Below are 17,874 nucleotides of genomic sequence, written 5' to 3' on the forward strand. Positions count from 1 at the left end.
CAGCCCATGTTTGAGGGTATGTTCATTTGCAAGGTGAAAGTACACTCTGTCAAGAGTGTATTCACTTCATTTTTATGTTTGCAGCTCAGACTTCAGTCTTTCTTTCCAAAGTGGCAAGATTTCATCTACCAACTTTTCACCTAGCTTGCATAGCACAGTGTGAAAGCTACAGTGTTTTATTAGTTTTTCTACTGTTGTGTACAGTGTTTTGGCAAATATAACACAGGAAGTTATCATCTAAAGATATTTCATTGGCTTTTACAGTTCCACTTTGAAAAGTTATACTGAATAGTTTTGACTTTTAAAGAACTCATAACGTTTGTTTTAAATATTGAATTCCATTTTTTTAAAATTGAGAATGATTGAATTCAAGATACCTCTGCAGCTTGGCTTGTAAGGTAATACTATTCTTAAATGTTCTCTTATAGCAAAAAAAAAAATAGCATAAATTATTTGTATTTTAATGTGTTTATTTATTCTTTGAGAATTTGATATGATATATTTCAACCATGTTCATTCCCCTACTACAGCTCTTCCTAGGTCCTCCCCCTCCTCCCTACACAACAAATTTCATGCTCTTTCTGTCTCTTAAGCAGAACCAATCAATTACTTATACCTGTAAGATCAAGAAGACACAGAAGAAGTCTCCTCCCAACTCCACACCCCACATTTTGATGACCAACTCTAGTTATTCATGCTAGAATGGTGGTCTGCTGCTGAGCTACACCACGAACCCCCACAACTTTGTTCTTTAATTACAATTCCTTTCTTCCATGAACACTTTTTTAAATGAGGAAGTTCAATATGTAACCATGGCTGGCCTAGAACTTGTTATGCAGACTAAGCTGGCTTCTTAGAGAGAACTCAGAGAGATCTACCTCCTTCTACCACCTGGGTGCTGAGATAAAGGGCATGAGCCTCTCTCATAACGAGTTACAGATAAAATGTTAAAATCAAAGTATTATTGATAAATAAACTACAAATATGTATTTCCACACAGAAAGCCTGAAAGTCATATACTTCAAAATAATAATTTATCAAACGACGACATCCGGGCATGATATATACCTATAATGCCAGTACCTATAAGGCTAAAGCAGGAGAAGGAAGAGGTGAAGGCCAGCAGAGATCACACATATGGCCAATCCTCACTCCCGGGGTTTATGACAAAATGTGTCTGAGCCTGTGCTCCCAAAATTTGCATTTTACACAAGGGTTCAAGTAGTCTGCTGATGCTGCTTATTTTAGGACCATGACTTTAAGAATCACGGGACATGGGTCTTGCTACTCATCTTAGACCTCACCCTCGGTCTGTTGAACAGGCTTCTGTGTTATGTGAGTAAGATTGCCGAGCAATTTATATTTATATTAAATTTTCAGACGTACGCTAGAAGCTATTCAAAAGAGACACAACAACACACCAAGACACAGTCTATGAATTAAGAATCCCTCTGCATAGACTCAGCAGTCATAGTGTATGTGCTTAACCATCCAATCTAGGGCTGTGACACACTGAGGCAGGCTGCCACAGGTAGGTAGGCTTACACAATGAGCTAGCACACATAGCAGTCACACTACCCTTTGGACCTTTGTTTTACTTCATCCTCATCTTGTAGCCAGGTGTGGCAGGTATTGCTTTGGTCTCCACTTTAAAGATGCTGAAACTAAGAATTTCAAGAGAATGAAATATCTTGTCTGATGTTTTGAAATGGTCAGAGGATGAGCTGTGACTAAAACCCCAGGTGTCCTGATTCGTATATTCCACTCGAATATAGGATATACTTCATATTAAAGGCAAACCGATCTGTAGGACTTTCAGGGTTTTTTTTTTCCCCTCCTAGATTCCAATTTCAAGACATGACTTGTATAAAATATTAGGGTAATGCTACCTGATTTCTTAAAATAGCTTGATTTCTAATACACTGCAAATTATTAGGGAGCTTTTACTTTAATGGCCTGGCAATTAATAATGAGTCACAGTAAAATGTCTGTGGGGTAGGAAAAAAAAAAACCACATTGTCACCAGCTCTGTTCATTATCCTCTCTGCTCTATATCCAGATCAATCAATAGTTAATTAATAATGATGTGCTTCCTCAAGTACAAGGTTATAAATTAATTTAATGCTCATATGCATATTTTTTTGTACAGAAAATGAATGGGAAATGCCTGTCATGCCCATCTCATTGTACGAAAATGTATGTAACAATTATACACACGCAATAAGAATGGTTTGCTTAGCCAAATGTTTGTTCATTTCTGTTCATCAGTATTCATTTGAGCTACTTCCTTGCAGTTTGTGGAAGCAGTGCAATCAGTTGAGTAGTGTGGCAGATTTAAATCAGTAATAAAAGCCCTGGGGAAATTAACAAGACAAAACATTAACCACAGACTAAACATTAACATACATTAGCATTTTTATTATACCTGTAGAATTGTTAAATAGGCATGGTTACTACTATTAAAAAGCTGATAATTTCAATGTATATTTTGCTTGAAAACTTTTAAGATTTAATTAAACAAAATTGTACAACAACATGGTATATGGTTCAAGCGACGAAAGCTCAATGTTTTATTTTAACTGGGATCATTTAGAATTCTCACCCTTGGCCCAAGGTACCCCTAAACAAATTTCATGGGCATTATTTGGTAAAGTAGGTCATAAGAGCACAGTTTATATTTAATATGCGTTATCCTACAGGGAAATTTAGTGCTAGTAATGAGTAAGACAATTTCTCTCATGGTAATATAACCTACTAGGAAAGTAATTTTTACCTTTTCTTTTCAAGGGAACCTGAAATAAATATGGCTCCTCAAATCTACTATATTCTTCCTTCATATAGGGCTAGAAGGATAAGTAAAGTGAAACCACAGTACCAAGAAAAAGCAAAATACTATTGTGGGTAAGAAGTAGGAATCGGCTATACATGAATGAATCTGACTGACATTATGTTCTATGAACTAAGCCATGTGCAGAAGAGTGACCGATAACACAGAGTCCCTCTGATTCATAGAAACTAAAACAGTCGCTCTTTTAGAAGTTGCGAGTAGAGTGGTAGTTACCATGAAGGCTGAGAGGGGTTGAAGGGAGAAAGATAGAGAAGGACGGCTTAACAGATGTAAAAGCACTTTTAGACAGAAAAGCTAATTACAGTGGAGTGACTGTAATGAAGAACTTACTGTATATTTCAATACAAAAATAGATAGAAAAAGAGAGACCTGCTCCAATGAGGCAAAGGCATTTATTATGGAGCCCAATCTGAATTTGATTGTCCAAACAATATAGTGCAAATGAACATGGGCATGTGCAGTCACACATACAGATAAATAAATGTTAAAGGGGGGTGGATCTTGATTGAATGTTTCCAACATAAAAGAAGACAGACGTTAGAAATGATGGATATGCTAATTGCCTTGATTTGGTGCCTACACATTATATACATATGTTGAAAGATTAGCGTACTACCATGCGTATGTACAAATATTATGGTAATTTAAATACAAACAGCAGCTTGTATATCTTGTCCCCCGATGGTCAGATGAATTTATTTCATGAATGCATGAAGGTAAGAGTTCTAGATACTGTTGGAGCGGAGTGGTACTAAGGTGACCACAGTGACTTGCTGCCTGGGGTGCAGTCATAGGCAACGCCATTTTAGTTGTCAGGTCTTGTAGCCTTTGACAGTGCTATTGCTTTTCCTGCTGTAGGTTCTGGCACATAAATAAAAGCACCATTAGGAATCATGGTTCAGAAAAAACAAAAAGGTTTTAAATTCCTAGTCTTTTGCCAGGCATTGGTGATGCATGCCTTTAATCCCAGCACTCAAGGAGGCAGAGGCAGGCAGATCTCTGTGAATTCAAGGTCAGCTTGGTCTACAAAGTGAGCACAGGACAGACAAGGATAGACAAAGAAACCCTGTCTTGCAAAACCAAAATAAACAAATAAGTAAATAAATAATCCTAATCTTTTGATAGAGACTCTTACATATTCAATAAATTCACTCCAACTAACCAAATTTAAAAGTGGCAATATTCTGGACCTGGTACATTATCCAGTGAAAGGAAATTGGATATTAATTTGTGTAGCAGTGTATAAAGTCTACTGTAAACTGTGCAAAGGTATAGAAGTGACACACACACAAACCCCTGTCCTCACAAGATGCTTCCAATTCTCTCCTTGAACTTTACTGTCTATATATTCATCTGAGCTATGTTAGTTGGTGATATGTCATTGAAGGTTGGTACTCTTTCTTCCCAAAACAAAATGTAAGCAAATGGAAAAAGCACGCATCCTGCTCCAGGGAGGCAGTACTGTGTTAAGATTGTAGTCAGACCAATAGATTCAGAGATAGTCAAGTACATCCACTGCCTGTTTGCATTAGGCAAGTCTCTTAAGCTCCTTGAGCCTCAATTTCTTCATCTATATAGTAGAACTGATAATATTTAACATAGTGTCTGGCACAGAGAGCAATATAATAAATATAAATAAATATTCATGCTTATTCATTTGTATATTTATAGGGATGTTGTCTTAGGCATTAGTCTGCAAATAATCACAGAAACAACTTAGAAGAGGGCTAAGCAAGTAAGAAAACGAGTCATTTAAAAAAAATATCTGCCATATAGGTGTGAAGGATGTGTCCAATAAATGTTTTGAGTGGATGAGTGAGAAATAGCAGAAAGGAAAGAGGGAATCTGGCTTTTTTAAGTGCCTGGACTCTTTAAATACAATCCTGCCGATGTTTAGTTGATACATGATTCACAGCTGATGACGTAACTATTGGTGTGTTGATGTGCTTGCTTCCCGCCGGCCTTTTAAGGGAATCCAGATGAGCAGCTATACTGACATTTTTCAAAACCCTTTAACTTGAGTTTAGTAAGGACGCACTTGTAAGAACTGGGTGCACTCTGTGCGTGGAAGGCTACTCTTCTAGCAAGAGGCTACTTGGCACCACCTCTCAAACCACTCCATCCCCTGTATCAGATTGTCTCCAGTGTCTAAATTGCCTGTTGTGGGCTTCTGCATGCATACCAACAGCAAGTGCCATTGAAAGCTGTCACAGAGTGAGGCCTGTGTAGAGAGGGCCCTGTTGATGTTTCCTTTTCATCTTAAGAATCTGAATAGACAGAACTCCTTGGCAGCCGAGTACCCTTCCCTTCTACTTCTGGTTCTTTGACTTAAAACCTCATTACCTGTTTTGACTCCATTAATGACTCTGTTCTGCTCTTGGAAAGGAAATTTAGGGAGGAAATTGCCTTGCATCTCCAAATCTGTTTCTGCCATCCTATCTGCGAAAACATTGTGCTCTATTATATTATGTTTCTTCTTTTTTTTTTCAGATTGGCAAGTTGTGTGCCCACTCCCAGCAACGCCAATATAGATCTGCTTATTATCCTGAAGATCTGTTCATTGACAAGAAGGTATTAAAAGTTGCTCATGTAGAACATGAAGAGACTTTATCCAGCCGAAGAAGGTGAGAGAACTCCCGCCCCCTTCCTTTCAGTATACCATCAGCCATTGTGCTTTCAGGCCAAAAATCACTGGAGCAAAGTTTCTCACATGAATGTTATTTAGTTCTTCAGAGTAGGGTGCTGAATTAAAATATATATCTCTGTTACAGAAAAATGATACTATAACTGTGTCATATTAAAGTGGCATAGTTTCCAGGTGTAAATATTTCTACTTTCCATGTATAAATACTTAGTTGGACAACATAGGTAGAATGAACTTCCTATTCAAGAGCCCTTATTTATGGAATAAAATATTTCCTGCTTACAAGATCTTATAATTCAGTGATGTAGCTTGTGGTTATTCTCATTATTAACAGGGCATCCAGCAAAAGGAGGTAGCAAGACACTCCAGCATACTCACATGACACATTTTACGCAAAACTGAGTGTGTTTTTCATAGTTCTTAAACCATCAGTCAGGAGGCAATATGCAGGCTCTAATTCCCTTTAATTCCACCCACCCCACCCATCCTCAGGCTCTAATTCCGTTTGTTCCCATCCACCCAACCCATCCTCAGGCTCCCTCCAGTCCTAGTCTAGCTTCTAGGTTCTACTTAAGAGGTAGAAATCATATGAGAAGCCCAACACAACTCTCAAGAGAGCTGGGCTATCCGAAGAATTATACGTGTAGCCAGCCCTGCATTGACTCAAGACTAGTTAGGCATTGGCCTTCTGTTGTTTTCTTTTTGTTGTTCTTGTTGAATTTTAGGGAGTTTTGAGAGGCTGGCCTGTAGGTAGAAAATTAATATGTTAAATAAATACATCTCAGGTGTGGGCTATATTTGTTGTTGTTGTTGTTTTTCTTTTAGATTTTGAGACAGTCTCTCTCTATATCCCTGGCTGTCCTGGAACTCATTATGTAGACCAGGCTGGCCTCAAACTCACAGAGATCCACCTGCTCCCACCCCTGGAGTGCTGGGATTAAAAACCTGAGCCACCATGTGCAGCCATCTAGAGACTGTGTCTTTTCTGAACCACTTGAGGAATTGTCTTCAGTCTGTGCAGGACATTGCTTTCTAACTCGTGGAAACTTTCACATACTTGACTTATACATGCATGAATTATGTGTGTATGTACCTATCATTATTCAGCTCAACAGTAATTTATCAAATATCCAGTAGCGCTACAATGTATTCAGGACATTGAAAACACAGAGACATGATCCCTAGGTCAATGGGGAAACAGACCATAAATACAAGCAGAAGAGTTTCCAGAGCACAGAGGCAGCCTACAGAAAGACAGATCCTCAGCTGCAGGAATCTTCAGGAAAGGCTTCATGGAAGAGGCAGTTTAGTAATTTGCAATAGTCACACTGCGAGCATTCTTAAAATAAACATAGCAAGCCAGCCCCATCTTGAAATTGCCCTGCTGCTATGTACCATTTGTATTTCTCAGTTAAAAGTTCAAAATAAGGAAAAAATAAACGAAATTAACTTGTCAACCCAGACGCATTTGTAAACGGAGGGGGGGGGGGGTCTGGAGGCCCTTTGCTGCATGGCTTCTATCTATTTTGGGCTCTGTGTCACGTATTCCCATTCGCTTTCCTGGGGAGAACTGTTCATCTGGATGATGATCTTTCAGGGAAAGAAGAAATTGACAAAGGAGCCCACCTCCCCTCAGCACCGAGATATGATATTTTGTTTAGAGCTATTTTTGAACCTATAGGCAACTTCCGAACAAATGAAACGATAGTAAGAAGAAGAAAAAAACAAAACAAAACAGAAGCTGTAGATTTGACTTAGTGGCAGGATTCTTCAGGGTGAGTGTTATTGGCAGGGTTTCTTTGGGAAGGGTGCCAGTACCATTGCACGTTTCTTACTGTGTTCAGTACAGCACTTCACACTCTCAAGAGAAATGGATGTGTGCATCTATCAGCCTCAGCACCTGTGCCCAAGATCTATCAGTGGTTAAAAACATAACAATTGGAAGGGAAAGCTGTTCTCATCCTCAGTGTGTGGAGATTGCAAGCAAGCTGTCTGAGTCTGATTATAAATCAAAAAGCCTTTTGCTTTATTAAAGTAGCAGCACACAAAGAAACCCGGGATTCTTTTGGAAGCATTCAGAAATCATCTGTTTGTTTTGTCTGCCCCCAACTGGGTACTTTGCAGCATACAACTAGACTTAGAAAGAGCTTCGCTCAGTTTAAAGACAATTTTATACTCAACCGGTGGTCTGTGTGTGGGATTCAAGTTTTCTTTAAGGACTACATGTTGGAAATATCTGTTGTGAATTTTAGGATGCTGAAGGCAGAATACCATGCACTCCTAAGGCATCAGCACAGATGTAATATGGTCAGCACAGCCCTTTCCACCTCTGGTATTTTTAGTACATTTGAGTTGTCAGTCACTCCCTTTTCTACTCTTCTGAATTCCTCCTTCACTTGAGACACTGTAAACCTGGTCCTTTTCATATCCCAGATACTGTTAGGTGGAATTCATGGATAATATATTTTCCTTTTCAAGTCCAGAATCTATAGTTAGCTAGTCCACTCAACACCTATACTCCAAGCTTATGACCCAACTGCCAATCTGTGATAAAATCATAGTTCCTCCCCCTTTGTAGAAGTCCCTCTAAGTACTGGTGCCTCCCACTTCCTGTAATTTCTGTCTGACTTAGTCTGAGAGAGCAATGGGTTAGGTACCCTTAGGAAATTACAAAGCAAAAAAAATACAAGCTGATGTCTCCCTGATCCAAACTCAAGGCTAGTAATTGCCTCCTCTCAGACCACTGCTCTTTAAGTTTTGCTAGTCACCCTTGTAAGTTCAGCAATAAAATATATTGCAAATGTGTCAGCAAATGAGTTTCAGTTCTGGTAGATGTTATCCTGCTCCACAGAGGACATTGCAGTTAAAAAGTTGTCAGCCCTATCTATGTGTTCAGCATGGTGTAATGGTGTAAGACTTGGGTTCTAATGAGTAGAGGACCCCCACTCAGTCCAGTCAAGGAGACAAGTATACAAATGAACAATATCTTACATTGAATTCTAGTCACCTGACAGAGCTACCCACAAGAGAGTGGCACTATCACTAGGGAGATTAAGAAAAGCTACTCAGATAAGTTAGCTTTTGAGCATAGCTTATGAGATAAAAGAGAGAAGGGGAGGTATTCCAGGCAAAGGGAAGAGAAGTGCAGTAAACATCGAACCACTACCCAGATCTAGCCAATGGACAGGACATTCTCCACAGTTGAGTGGAGAGTGGGATATGACTTTCACACAAACTCTGGTGCCCCATATTTACTCATGTCCCCTGGATGGGGAGACCTGGTGGCACTCAGAGGAAGGATAGCAGGCTACCAAGAAGAGACTTGATACCCTATGAGCATATACAGGGGGAGGAGGTCCCCCTCAGGAACAGTCATAGGAGAGGGGAGTAAGGGGAAAATGGGAGGGAGGAAGGAATGGGAGGATACAAGGGATGGGATAACAATTGAGATGTAATATGAATAAAGTAGTAATAAAATATATTTTTAAAAAAGAAGAAGGATGCTGGTGTCTGAAGTGACAGAAAGTTGTAGTTTGATATTAAAGTGGGAAAGTTTCCCTCCATCAGAATTAAGTAAGATCTCCCATCATTCCAATTTGACTTTAGTCTGGTTTTTTGTTGTTGTTTGTTTTTGTTTTTTTAATTTTTTTTGGTTTTTACCTTTTCTGTCTTTTCAAATTAAACAAAACAATGATATCAAATTACTTCAAGAAAAAAAGGAACCTGAATAATAAGAAGGGAAGTTCAGGATCTGCAGTCGGGGATGAAAGGCTGAGTTTTATTTGCAGTGGTTTCCAATTATCACTGCTTTGATGCCTGCCCAAAGAGATCAGTGTGAGAAAGTGAAGGCAGCCCTCTCCTCCACATCTGAAAATGGGGATGCTCTCTCTGCAATGATGGATGCCCTGTTGGGAAAAATCACATGCACCAAGCTCCAATATTCCCAAATGGCTCATGCCTGCAAAGCACCCCTATCCTTTAGTTCCACGTTTCACACATTAAATCAAAACCTCTATGAGGAGACCCTTTCCTAAACAGACTGTCAAAAGCAAATGTTGAAAGCCGTAAGCTGCACCCTATGTCAGTGATATGTCATATTCATTCATACATATACATGTACATACATGCATATACATATGATGTGATTAGAATCAAAGATCAGTCTTTTCATGTCAAATTATATCTCCAGTGTCCGCTGAACAGGCTGCCTCAGTTCATAAGTAACATGGCACCTAGTTTCAAAAGTCTTTCTTATAAAGGAAAACTAGAAATATTCAACTTACTGTCTTTGACAATTACATACATGAAGATGCTATAAAGCTTCACTTAAGAAAATATAAAAATAAAAATGTGTAGCTCCCACGCTAGAACAAGTTTGAGGAGAAATGACAGGAGAAGACAAAGAACAGGAGAGATGACAGAGGCACAGCAAAGTCAGTGGGAGGTAAACTACTCCTGTCACACTCTGCTGCCATGGTGTCAGAGGACATTATCACTTGTCACTGCCCTTTGGAAGCTCATTGACTCTCCAACAGTTTACAGAGTCTTTTACTACCTTCAAAAATACTATGATTACATTGATTCTTAAGAGTCATTGTGTTTTGTGGAGACCAAGAGTTATTTTCCTGTGCTAATATAAGAGATGTTGCTTAAAGAAATGCTCCTGTGCTCTAATACTGTCCCTTGGGGCTCTGAGGAATGGGCCAGCAAAGATCCGGTTTTAGTCCTCTGAGGGGCAGATGGCATCTTGCCTCACAGGCTAGGGATTATTAAAGAGTCAGCTGACTTGTGGTACTAGATCAAGAACTCAGAGTCTTGCGTGTTCTGGGTAGGACCTGTGCCACTGAGCCACATCCTAGCCTGCCTTTCATTATTCTGAGATTCCTCTCTAAACAAATGTGTCTTGAGTCTACTCAAAATCAATGGAAGATAATATATCCTGAGAACCAGAAAGAACCTATTGGTAAAACCTACCAAGAACAGAAGGTAGTATACACCAATACCAACTCAGCCCCTATGGCTAGTGGGTCTGTGGATGATTGTTTTCCTTCTACCTTCTTTTATTTTCTAAATGACTCCTGATGAACAGGAGTTTCCTTTACAATGATAAAGTCAAAAGACTTCATTTGAAAAGACAGAGGACATAACTAAAGTTGAAGATCTTTCCTGTCATCTCAGCTACTAAGGAAGCCAAAGCAGGGGTATCACAACTTTAAGACCTGTCTAGAGAGCTTAGTGAGACTCTGTCTCAAAAAGGCAAGACAGACTTGGCCATGTAGCTCAATGGAAGAACACTTGCAATGCCCTAGAATCAATTTCCAGTGCTCACCTCCCAAAATGCTTCTAATATCTGGAGGGAACTTGTTTGTACTTAAAAGTACCCACCTCAAAAGATGTGAGATCGGAATCATGTTGCGCAGATGTAGCTGGAAGTTGCATTTTAAAAATTATCCTACACACCCAGATTTGTGTAGAATATAATCTATTTAATTATATAACACATTTTATACTTCAGATTCATGATAATGAGAGGATGGGGAGGGACTTACATTGTGAAGAGATGACTGGTTTTCTGTGTGGATACTGCAGTTGTGCGAGTTAACACAGGATGAACACCTCCCATGCATTGTGTGTTGAATCATCATAGCAACCTTGTGACACAGATGCTGTCATTACTTTCATCTATGACAAAGGAAATCAAAGCTCAGACAAGTTTAGAATCTGCCGAAGGTTGCGTTGCTGGGTAAGTGAGAGTGAGCTGGCATTTCAAACAAACTCAGCTGGGGCAGACTCAGAGCACATTTGAAAGGACTGTTCTGAGAACACAGCCACAGTGATAACATGGTTGCTGGGTGAAGCTGTGTTCTCAGATGACACTAATTCCAAAGTACGTTTTAAAAACTCACTCTCATGTGCCCATCCTAGGTGACAGAGGTAATGAGTGCTACATGAAGCATCATGGGCTTTTGTTCCTCTGAGTCATTAACTTCAAGTTCCAAAACATTTCCCTCAGTTCTGGAATAGGATGCCTCAAACTCTTGGCGGTTTCCTCAGAAACTGTCTTAGGTTTTATATATGTATTATGGGCCTTAGGTTTATTGAAATCCCTTGTCCCTTTGACATTAGGTAGAACCTCATCTGGACATTCCTCAAATTGTCCATTATCTTTATGATCAGCTAAGAAAGCTTCAAGGGTTGAAAGGCAGGGGAAAATTCCGGCTCCTTTTGCTTTCAACTTCTAGGGATAGCAAATCGACAGGCCTTGGTATGGGTTCCATTCTTCTTGTCCTGTCCATGTTCATGAGAGTGTGTGTAGAGGTAGGAGGAAGCCTAAGGGAAACTCTTTCATTAAAAAGAAAGCCAGCATTTCCACATGCTGTTTCCTCATGGAGTAGGGGGAATTACTCAGCCTCAGCTTTTAGTCTTTCAGCTTTCCCTCTTGGGAACTGGATTATTACCTTGTAAAACCGAGCATCTCTCCGATTAGCCATTAATTGAACTCATCTTTCTCCTCTTGAGGAACTGTGATGTTGACTTTTATTTTCTGAGCTCTGTACCAAGAGCCTCTTCTCTTTGGATATTGATGGTGCTCAGATGCCAAGCCTAGGCTGGGAGGTGAGCGTGTGCAGAGCAGGAAGCAAGTGCTGAACTATCAGGCATTATATATGTCCCAATAACCTTTTCTGCTTGGTCTGTCCATCACCCTGACTTTCCTGTGACCTAAGTTTTGTAGATATGTACTGAAAACTGTCTCTTATACACACACACACATACACACACACACACACACACACACACACACACACACACCTGGAAGACATTGCTGGGCTCACAATTTCCACTACCCTTCAGATAGCAGTTGCACCTGTGGCTCCCCCTAATGCCTGTGCACCAGAACAATCCATTCCTACCTTACAGAGACTGTTGAATAATTGCTCCTCTGCCAGAAAATTCCGTGACCAGACTTGGATGTGAAGAGCATCGTTGCTTTCTATCATGGGCATTGCTTTCAAAATAAAGTATATTTTATTTGTTTATGACTAGACATTTATTATAACAGTATTTAAATTATGTTTCATAAACATATTCATGTAGCCAGTCTGATAACTTATGTTGTACATACATGTATAACTGAAACAAGATAATAGATAAAGTCTTACTATAATTTATACCTGTATGTTTGTATACTTTTTCATGCTATATTTGCTCTCTTGTGCTCACTTTTCTTATCATAACTAGCATAGAAATGAAAGCGAATAAATAATAATATATGTACTACTACAGCCCTCTCCCCTTGGCTCCACCTCACAGGAAAAACAATATACAGACAAAGAACAATGCAACCTTCCTCCTCTTAGCAGATGTGAGTTTCTCTGACTATATAATCAGGAGGATTTCATAGAGCTTATAGTATTCTGAGCACCCTACCATTTGGATCTGCAGCCATTAGCCAGAGCCTATATGGGAAGGGGCCATCTCTAGGGTAATAGCATTGTAAATTACAATCAATGCACTCAATTACGCTCAGAAACCAAAAGATATGTAGTGCTCCAGTGTGCCTTGTAATCAGCACCTTTGAGAATGTAGGTAGCAGCATTCTGAATTTTAAAAAAGGGGAGGGGAGCTGCTGTGTGCATGAGAAAATGGATATTGGAATTAAATCATCCTCCTGATAGGAACAGCATCTTCTGTGGAAGGCAACCTTCCCCCATCCCCAGTATCATTTTATTGATTTTTTTAAAAAGCTAAATTGTGGCCTTGTAGCTAAGAATGTCTTTAAAAATCATTTATTGCTCTAATCAGCCTGGCAGAGCTTTTCTGTCATGCTGATAAGGAAATTAAGCTTTTCTCCTACTGTGCTTGCTTGCCTCTGATGCACAGATGCTTTGTTTTCCTTTCAGGGAACTGATTCAGAAGTTGAAGTCCTTCATCAGCTTCTACAGTGCTTTGCCTGGCTACATCTGCAGCCATAGCCCCGTGGCCGAAAACGATACCCTGTGCTGGAACGGACAAGAACTTGTGGAGAGGTAATCTGTTGTGAAAGTTAGTTAGAGCAACATCTGAAAACCAATCATCATATCTGAAGATCAATTAAATTCCCGTCCTTCATTGATTTCATTGGGAAAAAAAAACCTCCAGAAAACATATCTACCAACATTTATTATGGTCCAAATGTTACATATTAGTTGTAGCTCTCAGAGAATTTGCTAGTTTTGAAACCCATGCAGAACTACATATTCAGGGATATTTCACAAAGTATAAGGCATATGATGAGGTTTTGTTTTGTTTTGTTTTGTTTTGCCTTTGGTTATTTTCATCTCTTCACTGTGTGGACTATTATTCCTTCTATCTGAGACAATAATATTCATACTATCTGCTCTCAGTTATCGAGAGTTATCTATTCATTAAACACCATGCTAAGTAATTTGTATATATTAACTCTCTTTCCTTGCAACAGTCCTATGGAATGAATACTGAAGATGAAGAAAAGAAAAAAGGAAGGGAACTAGGAGTACCATTTCCCCCAAACAAGATTGCTGAAATGTTTGCTCATTTGAGGACTTTTAGTATAATCTAGACTAACTGTCATGTCAATGTTTATGAAGAATTTGTTCATCACTGACCCAAAAAGAATATATCCATGTATTCAGCAAACAGTTATTGAGTACCTTGTTAAGTGCCGGGCATGTTGAGTTGAACTAAACAGACAAGTAGCCTGGCCCTGTCCTCATGGAGTTGAGTTCTAGCAGGCTAATGGTTCTTCATCTCCATTGTGCTGCAGAGAGTGCTAGCTTGGAATTACAGGGTAAAGTCTACAGGGTAGAATGCTTAGGAGCCTACAACTTATTTTTAAAGATGTGCAATTTTTGTAAGCATAGCAAAAAGGAGAGTATAAAAGAGACTTGAAATGTAATTGAGTCTTCCCACTGACTGGTTGCTTAACTTATGGAAGGCAACTTAATCTTCCTAGACCAGCGGTTCTCAACCTGTGGGTCATGACCACTTTTGGGGGACACATGTCAGATATCCTGCAAATCAGATATTTACAATATGATTCAACACAGTAGCAAAATTACAGTTATGAAGTGGCAATGGAATAACTTTATGATCGGGAGTCACGACAACATGGTCACAACATTAGGAAGGTTGAGACCCACTGGCTCTTTGTGTTTTTCTTTCTTTGTTCAGTCCTTCATACCCCCTCTCTCTCCTTCTCTGGGGTCTCCTCCTAAGTCCCTCTGCCCCTCCCAAGTCTTAACTTCTTCTTTGATTCAATCTATTGATTGAGATTTCTTAATTTTTATTTTATGTGCATGAATGCTTTGCTCTTGTGAATGTTTGTGTGCCATATATGTTCCTGATGCCTGTAGAGGCCAGAAGAGGGAATCAAGTCTCCTAAAATTGGACTTAGAGACTCTTGGGAACTGCCATGTGAGTGATGGGAACTGAAAGAGCAGTGAGTTCTTTTAACCACTGAGCCATCTCTCCAGCCCCTTCTTCAATTATTATTGTTATATAGATAGGGGATAGATAGATAGATAGATAGATAGATAGATAGATAGATAGATAGATAGATAGATATTGATATACTATATGTTAATCTGGTCTGGTGCAACAAGGAAGCCTACGTTCCTAGATACTCTGGAAGTTGAAGCAGAAGTTTCAAGACTTGCCTGAGTTACAGAGATACTACATGTTAGGTAAACAGCCAGATGATAGGGATGCAGGTAAAAGACAAATTTATGTTACCTCCTTTGAAGAACTTACATTCCAGTGGGCTCTGACTCTAGGACATAAAATGGTGAATAAAATCCATTCATAATATAGTACACTGGACATAGGAATATTCTGGAGTCAAATGAACTTGTGATTGTATCTTAGTTCTGTGTGTTGCTTGGGGAGCCACTTAACACAGAAAGCTTCCAGGTCCTTTTCTGTAAGGGAAGGACATTTTTTTTTAATGGCAAGGGAGTCACTTCCCCTGCCTTCTTTTTATTTATTTATTACATATACAGTGTTCTGCCTGCACACCAGAAGAGGGCACCAGATCTCATTACAAATGGTTGTGAGCCATGAACTCAGGACCTCTGGAAGATCAGACAGTGCTCTTAACCTCTGAGCCATCTCTCCAGCCTGGGGAGGACATTTTAAAAGATTACTTTAACCCTTAAGTAAGATCAGAGATGTAAAGCTCTTAGAAGCTTGGCATGTACTGGAAGCTCCATTCATGTCACATCTCTTTCTGTTTTCCTTTCCCTTCTAACTCTTTTCTTCACAATACGAGATAAATTACATGCCCCCAAACAGTTTGTTTCTCATCTAAGTGATTTTACTGACATGAGATGCAAGAATGAGATTGCGTACCACCCTAGATGATGGACTGAACTTGCATGGAGATAGACTCCCGTGGGGAAAATATGAATGAGAGTGGAGGGATTAATGGCTCCACCTAGCATCCCCACGCTGGAGAAATGATGTATGTTTGCCATCCTGAATGGTCAAGAGTACTAAACAGAATCACGAAAATGCACTTAACTTTAATTGTCAGGAAAAAGACAATTGGTATTGGCTTTATAAAAAGCTTATATTCTCAGAGGAAGGATAGAAGGCTACCAAGAAGAGACTTGATACCCTATGAGCATATACAGGGGGAGGAGGTCCCCCTCAGTCACAGTCATAGGGGAGGGGAGTAAGGGGAGAATGGGAGGGAGGGAAGAATGGGAGGATACAAGGGATGGGATAACACTTGAGATGTAATATGAATGAATTAATAAAATATATTTAAAAAATAAAAATAAACATATTGAAGCAAAAAAAGCTTATATTTTCACACACACACAATTGTAGTGCTTAGAAAGCTTCTACAAGTCAAATATAGCTCTTATATTACCTTGATGAGCAAACAACCTAGTGACTTGTCCCACTGCTCATGAAAAAAAGAAAGAAAACCAATGAAGTAACATATATGCTAATGATGCTTCCATATTAAAACAGACACTTGAATTTACAATATATTTAATAATATGCTCATTCATTCGGTTTACTCTAATATTTGAGCACCTCCTATACATCAAGCCCCTGTATTGTTTTCTTCATTATTATAATTGTTAAAGTGCATATAATTGCACCAGATATGTCTTCTAATGCTTCAAGAAAATAATCAGAACATCTAGTTTTGGCTTATTCAAAACAGTACTTTTCCAGGCCAAGGTCTTTGAATAAGCAGAATATTTTATTGAGTTCTGCTCATACTAATGACTTCATAGATGGTAGATATTTATGGAGGATACTGCCTTGGAACCAAGAAAATAAAGAGAAAATTCCATAGTTTTCATTTCAAGCTTTAGGTTAGGTTTCTGAACATTTCATTAGCTTCTTTGTTGCTTGTGTCTTGTTTGTATTTTGAGTGTCGAATGAATAGTGTGATACAGATCCTGATGCATTGGAATGAGTGTGAAAATTAGTCCAGCACACTTTTGTAGGGTTAGCTTGTTTTTGAGATGGGGGTCTCCCTGGGTTGTGCTGCCTAGCCTGGCGCCCGCTATGTAGACCAGCCTGGACTTGACTTCACAAAGATGCTCCTGCTCCTCCCTCTGAGTGATGACGTTAAAGCCTCAAGCCACCCACCCTGGCCGCTTTAAGAAGTGTGTTAACTGAAAAAAATTTCAGTCCAGGGGTAGGAACCAGATCCTCATGTGTGTTAGGCAAACATTTTACCACTGAGTTAAAACACTATGCTCTTATTAGTTAAAGATCTTTATTGAGTTTTCTTTCTTTTAATGCCTTAATGTATTAGACAAGAGAATAAAATAAATACTGTAATATGGAAGAAAGTTACTCTAAATTCTTATTTTTACATCTAAAGTATTTATTTTTTGAGAAAGCTTCTGTTGTTACATGCTATCCAGGAACAAAAGATTAAAAAGAAGAAGAAGAAGAAGGGCAGGAGGGAGAGAGGGAGGGAGAAATAACATATTTGCAGAGTAAGGCTACTATAACCAGGAAGTAACTCCTCTTTGGTTAGTAACCTCAGGTTATAATTAACCTGTACTTGTATTAGTGACCTAATACAGTGATGAGACTGGGGAATAGTGCCAAACTCCATTAAAAAAAAAAACTCAGCAATGTACACTTAATGATATAAAGTTTTATAGCCCGAAGACATGTGTGCCCTCTATTCATGTCATTTGTAAAGATTAGCTTTACCCTCATGTCTCATCTGCAGTAAAAATATATTTCCCCCAGTTACTTATTTAGTTTAGTCTTCAGGAACAGTCTCCACTTCGTAGTATCTAATGGGCTTTCATTGTAGGTTAGCATTATGTTCCTTGGAAAACATTTTACTTTTAGACAGTAAAACTCATGAAAATCAAAACTCCTG

General features: G+C 39.1%; 1 protein-coding gene across 1 annotated transcript in view; it reads left to right on the forward strand.

Moving 5' to 3' along the window:
- Positions 1-17,874, forward strand: part of GPC3 (glypican 3) — a 346,350-nt gene that overhangs the window by 219,239 nt on the left and 109,237 nt on the right. The window contains exons 4-5 of the mRNA XM_084790106.1: positions 5,339-5,472; positions 13,394-13,519. Of these exons, the coding sequence (XP_084646232.1) occupies positions 5,339-5,472; positions 13,394-13,519 (260 nt within the window). The remainder of the gene's footprint in view (positions 1-5,338; positions 5,473-13,393; positions 13,520-17,874) is intronic.

This window comes from Acomys minous (assembly GCF_964271855.1).
Source record: "Acomys minous genome assembly, chromosome: 7".
Taxonomy (NCBI): domain Eukaryota; kingdom Metazoa; phylum Chordata; class Mammalia; order Rodentia; family Muridae; genus Acomys; species Acomys minous.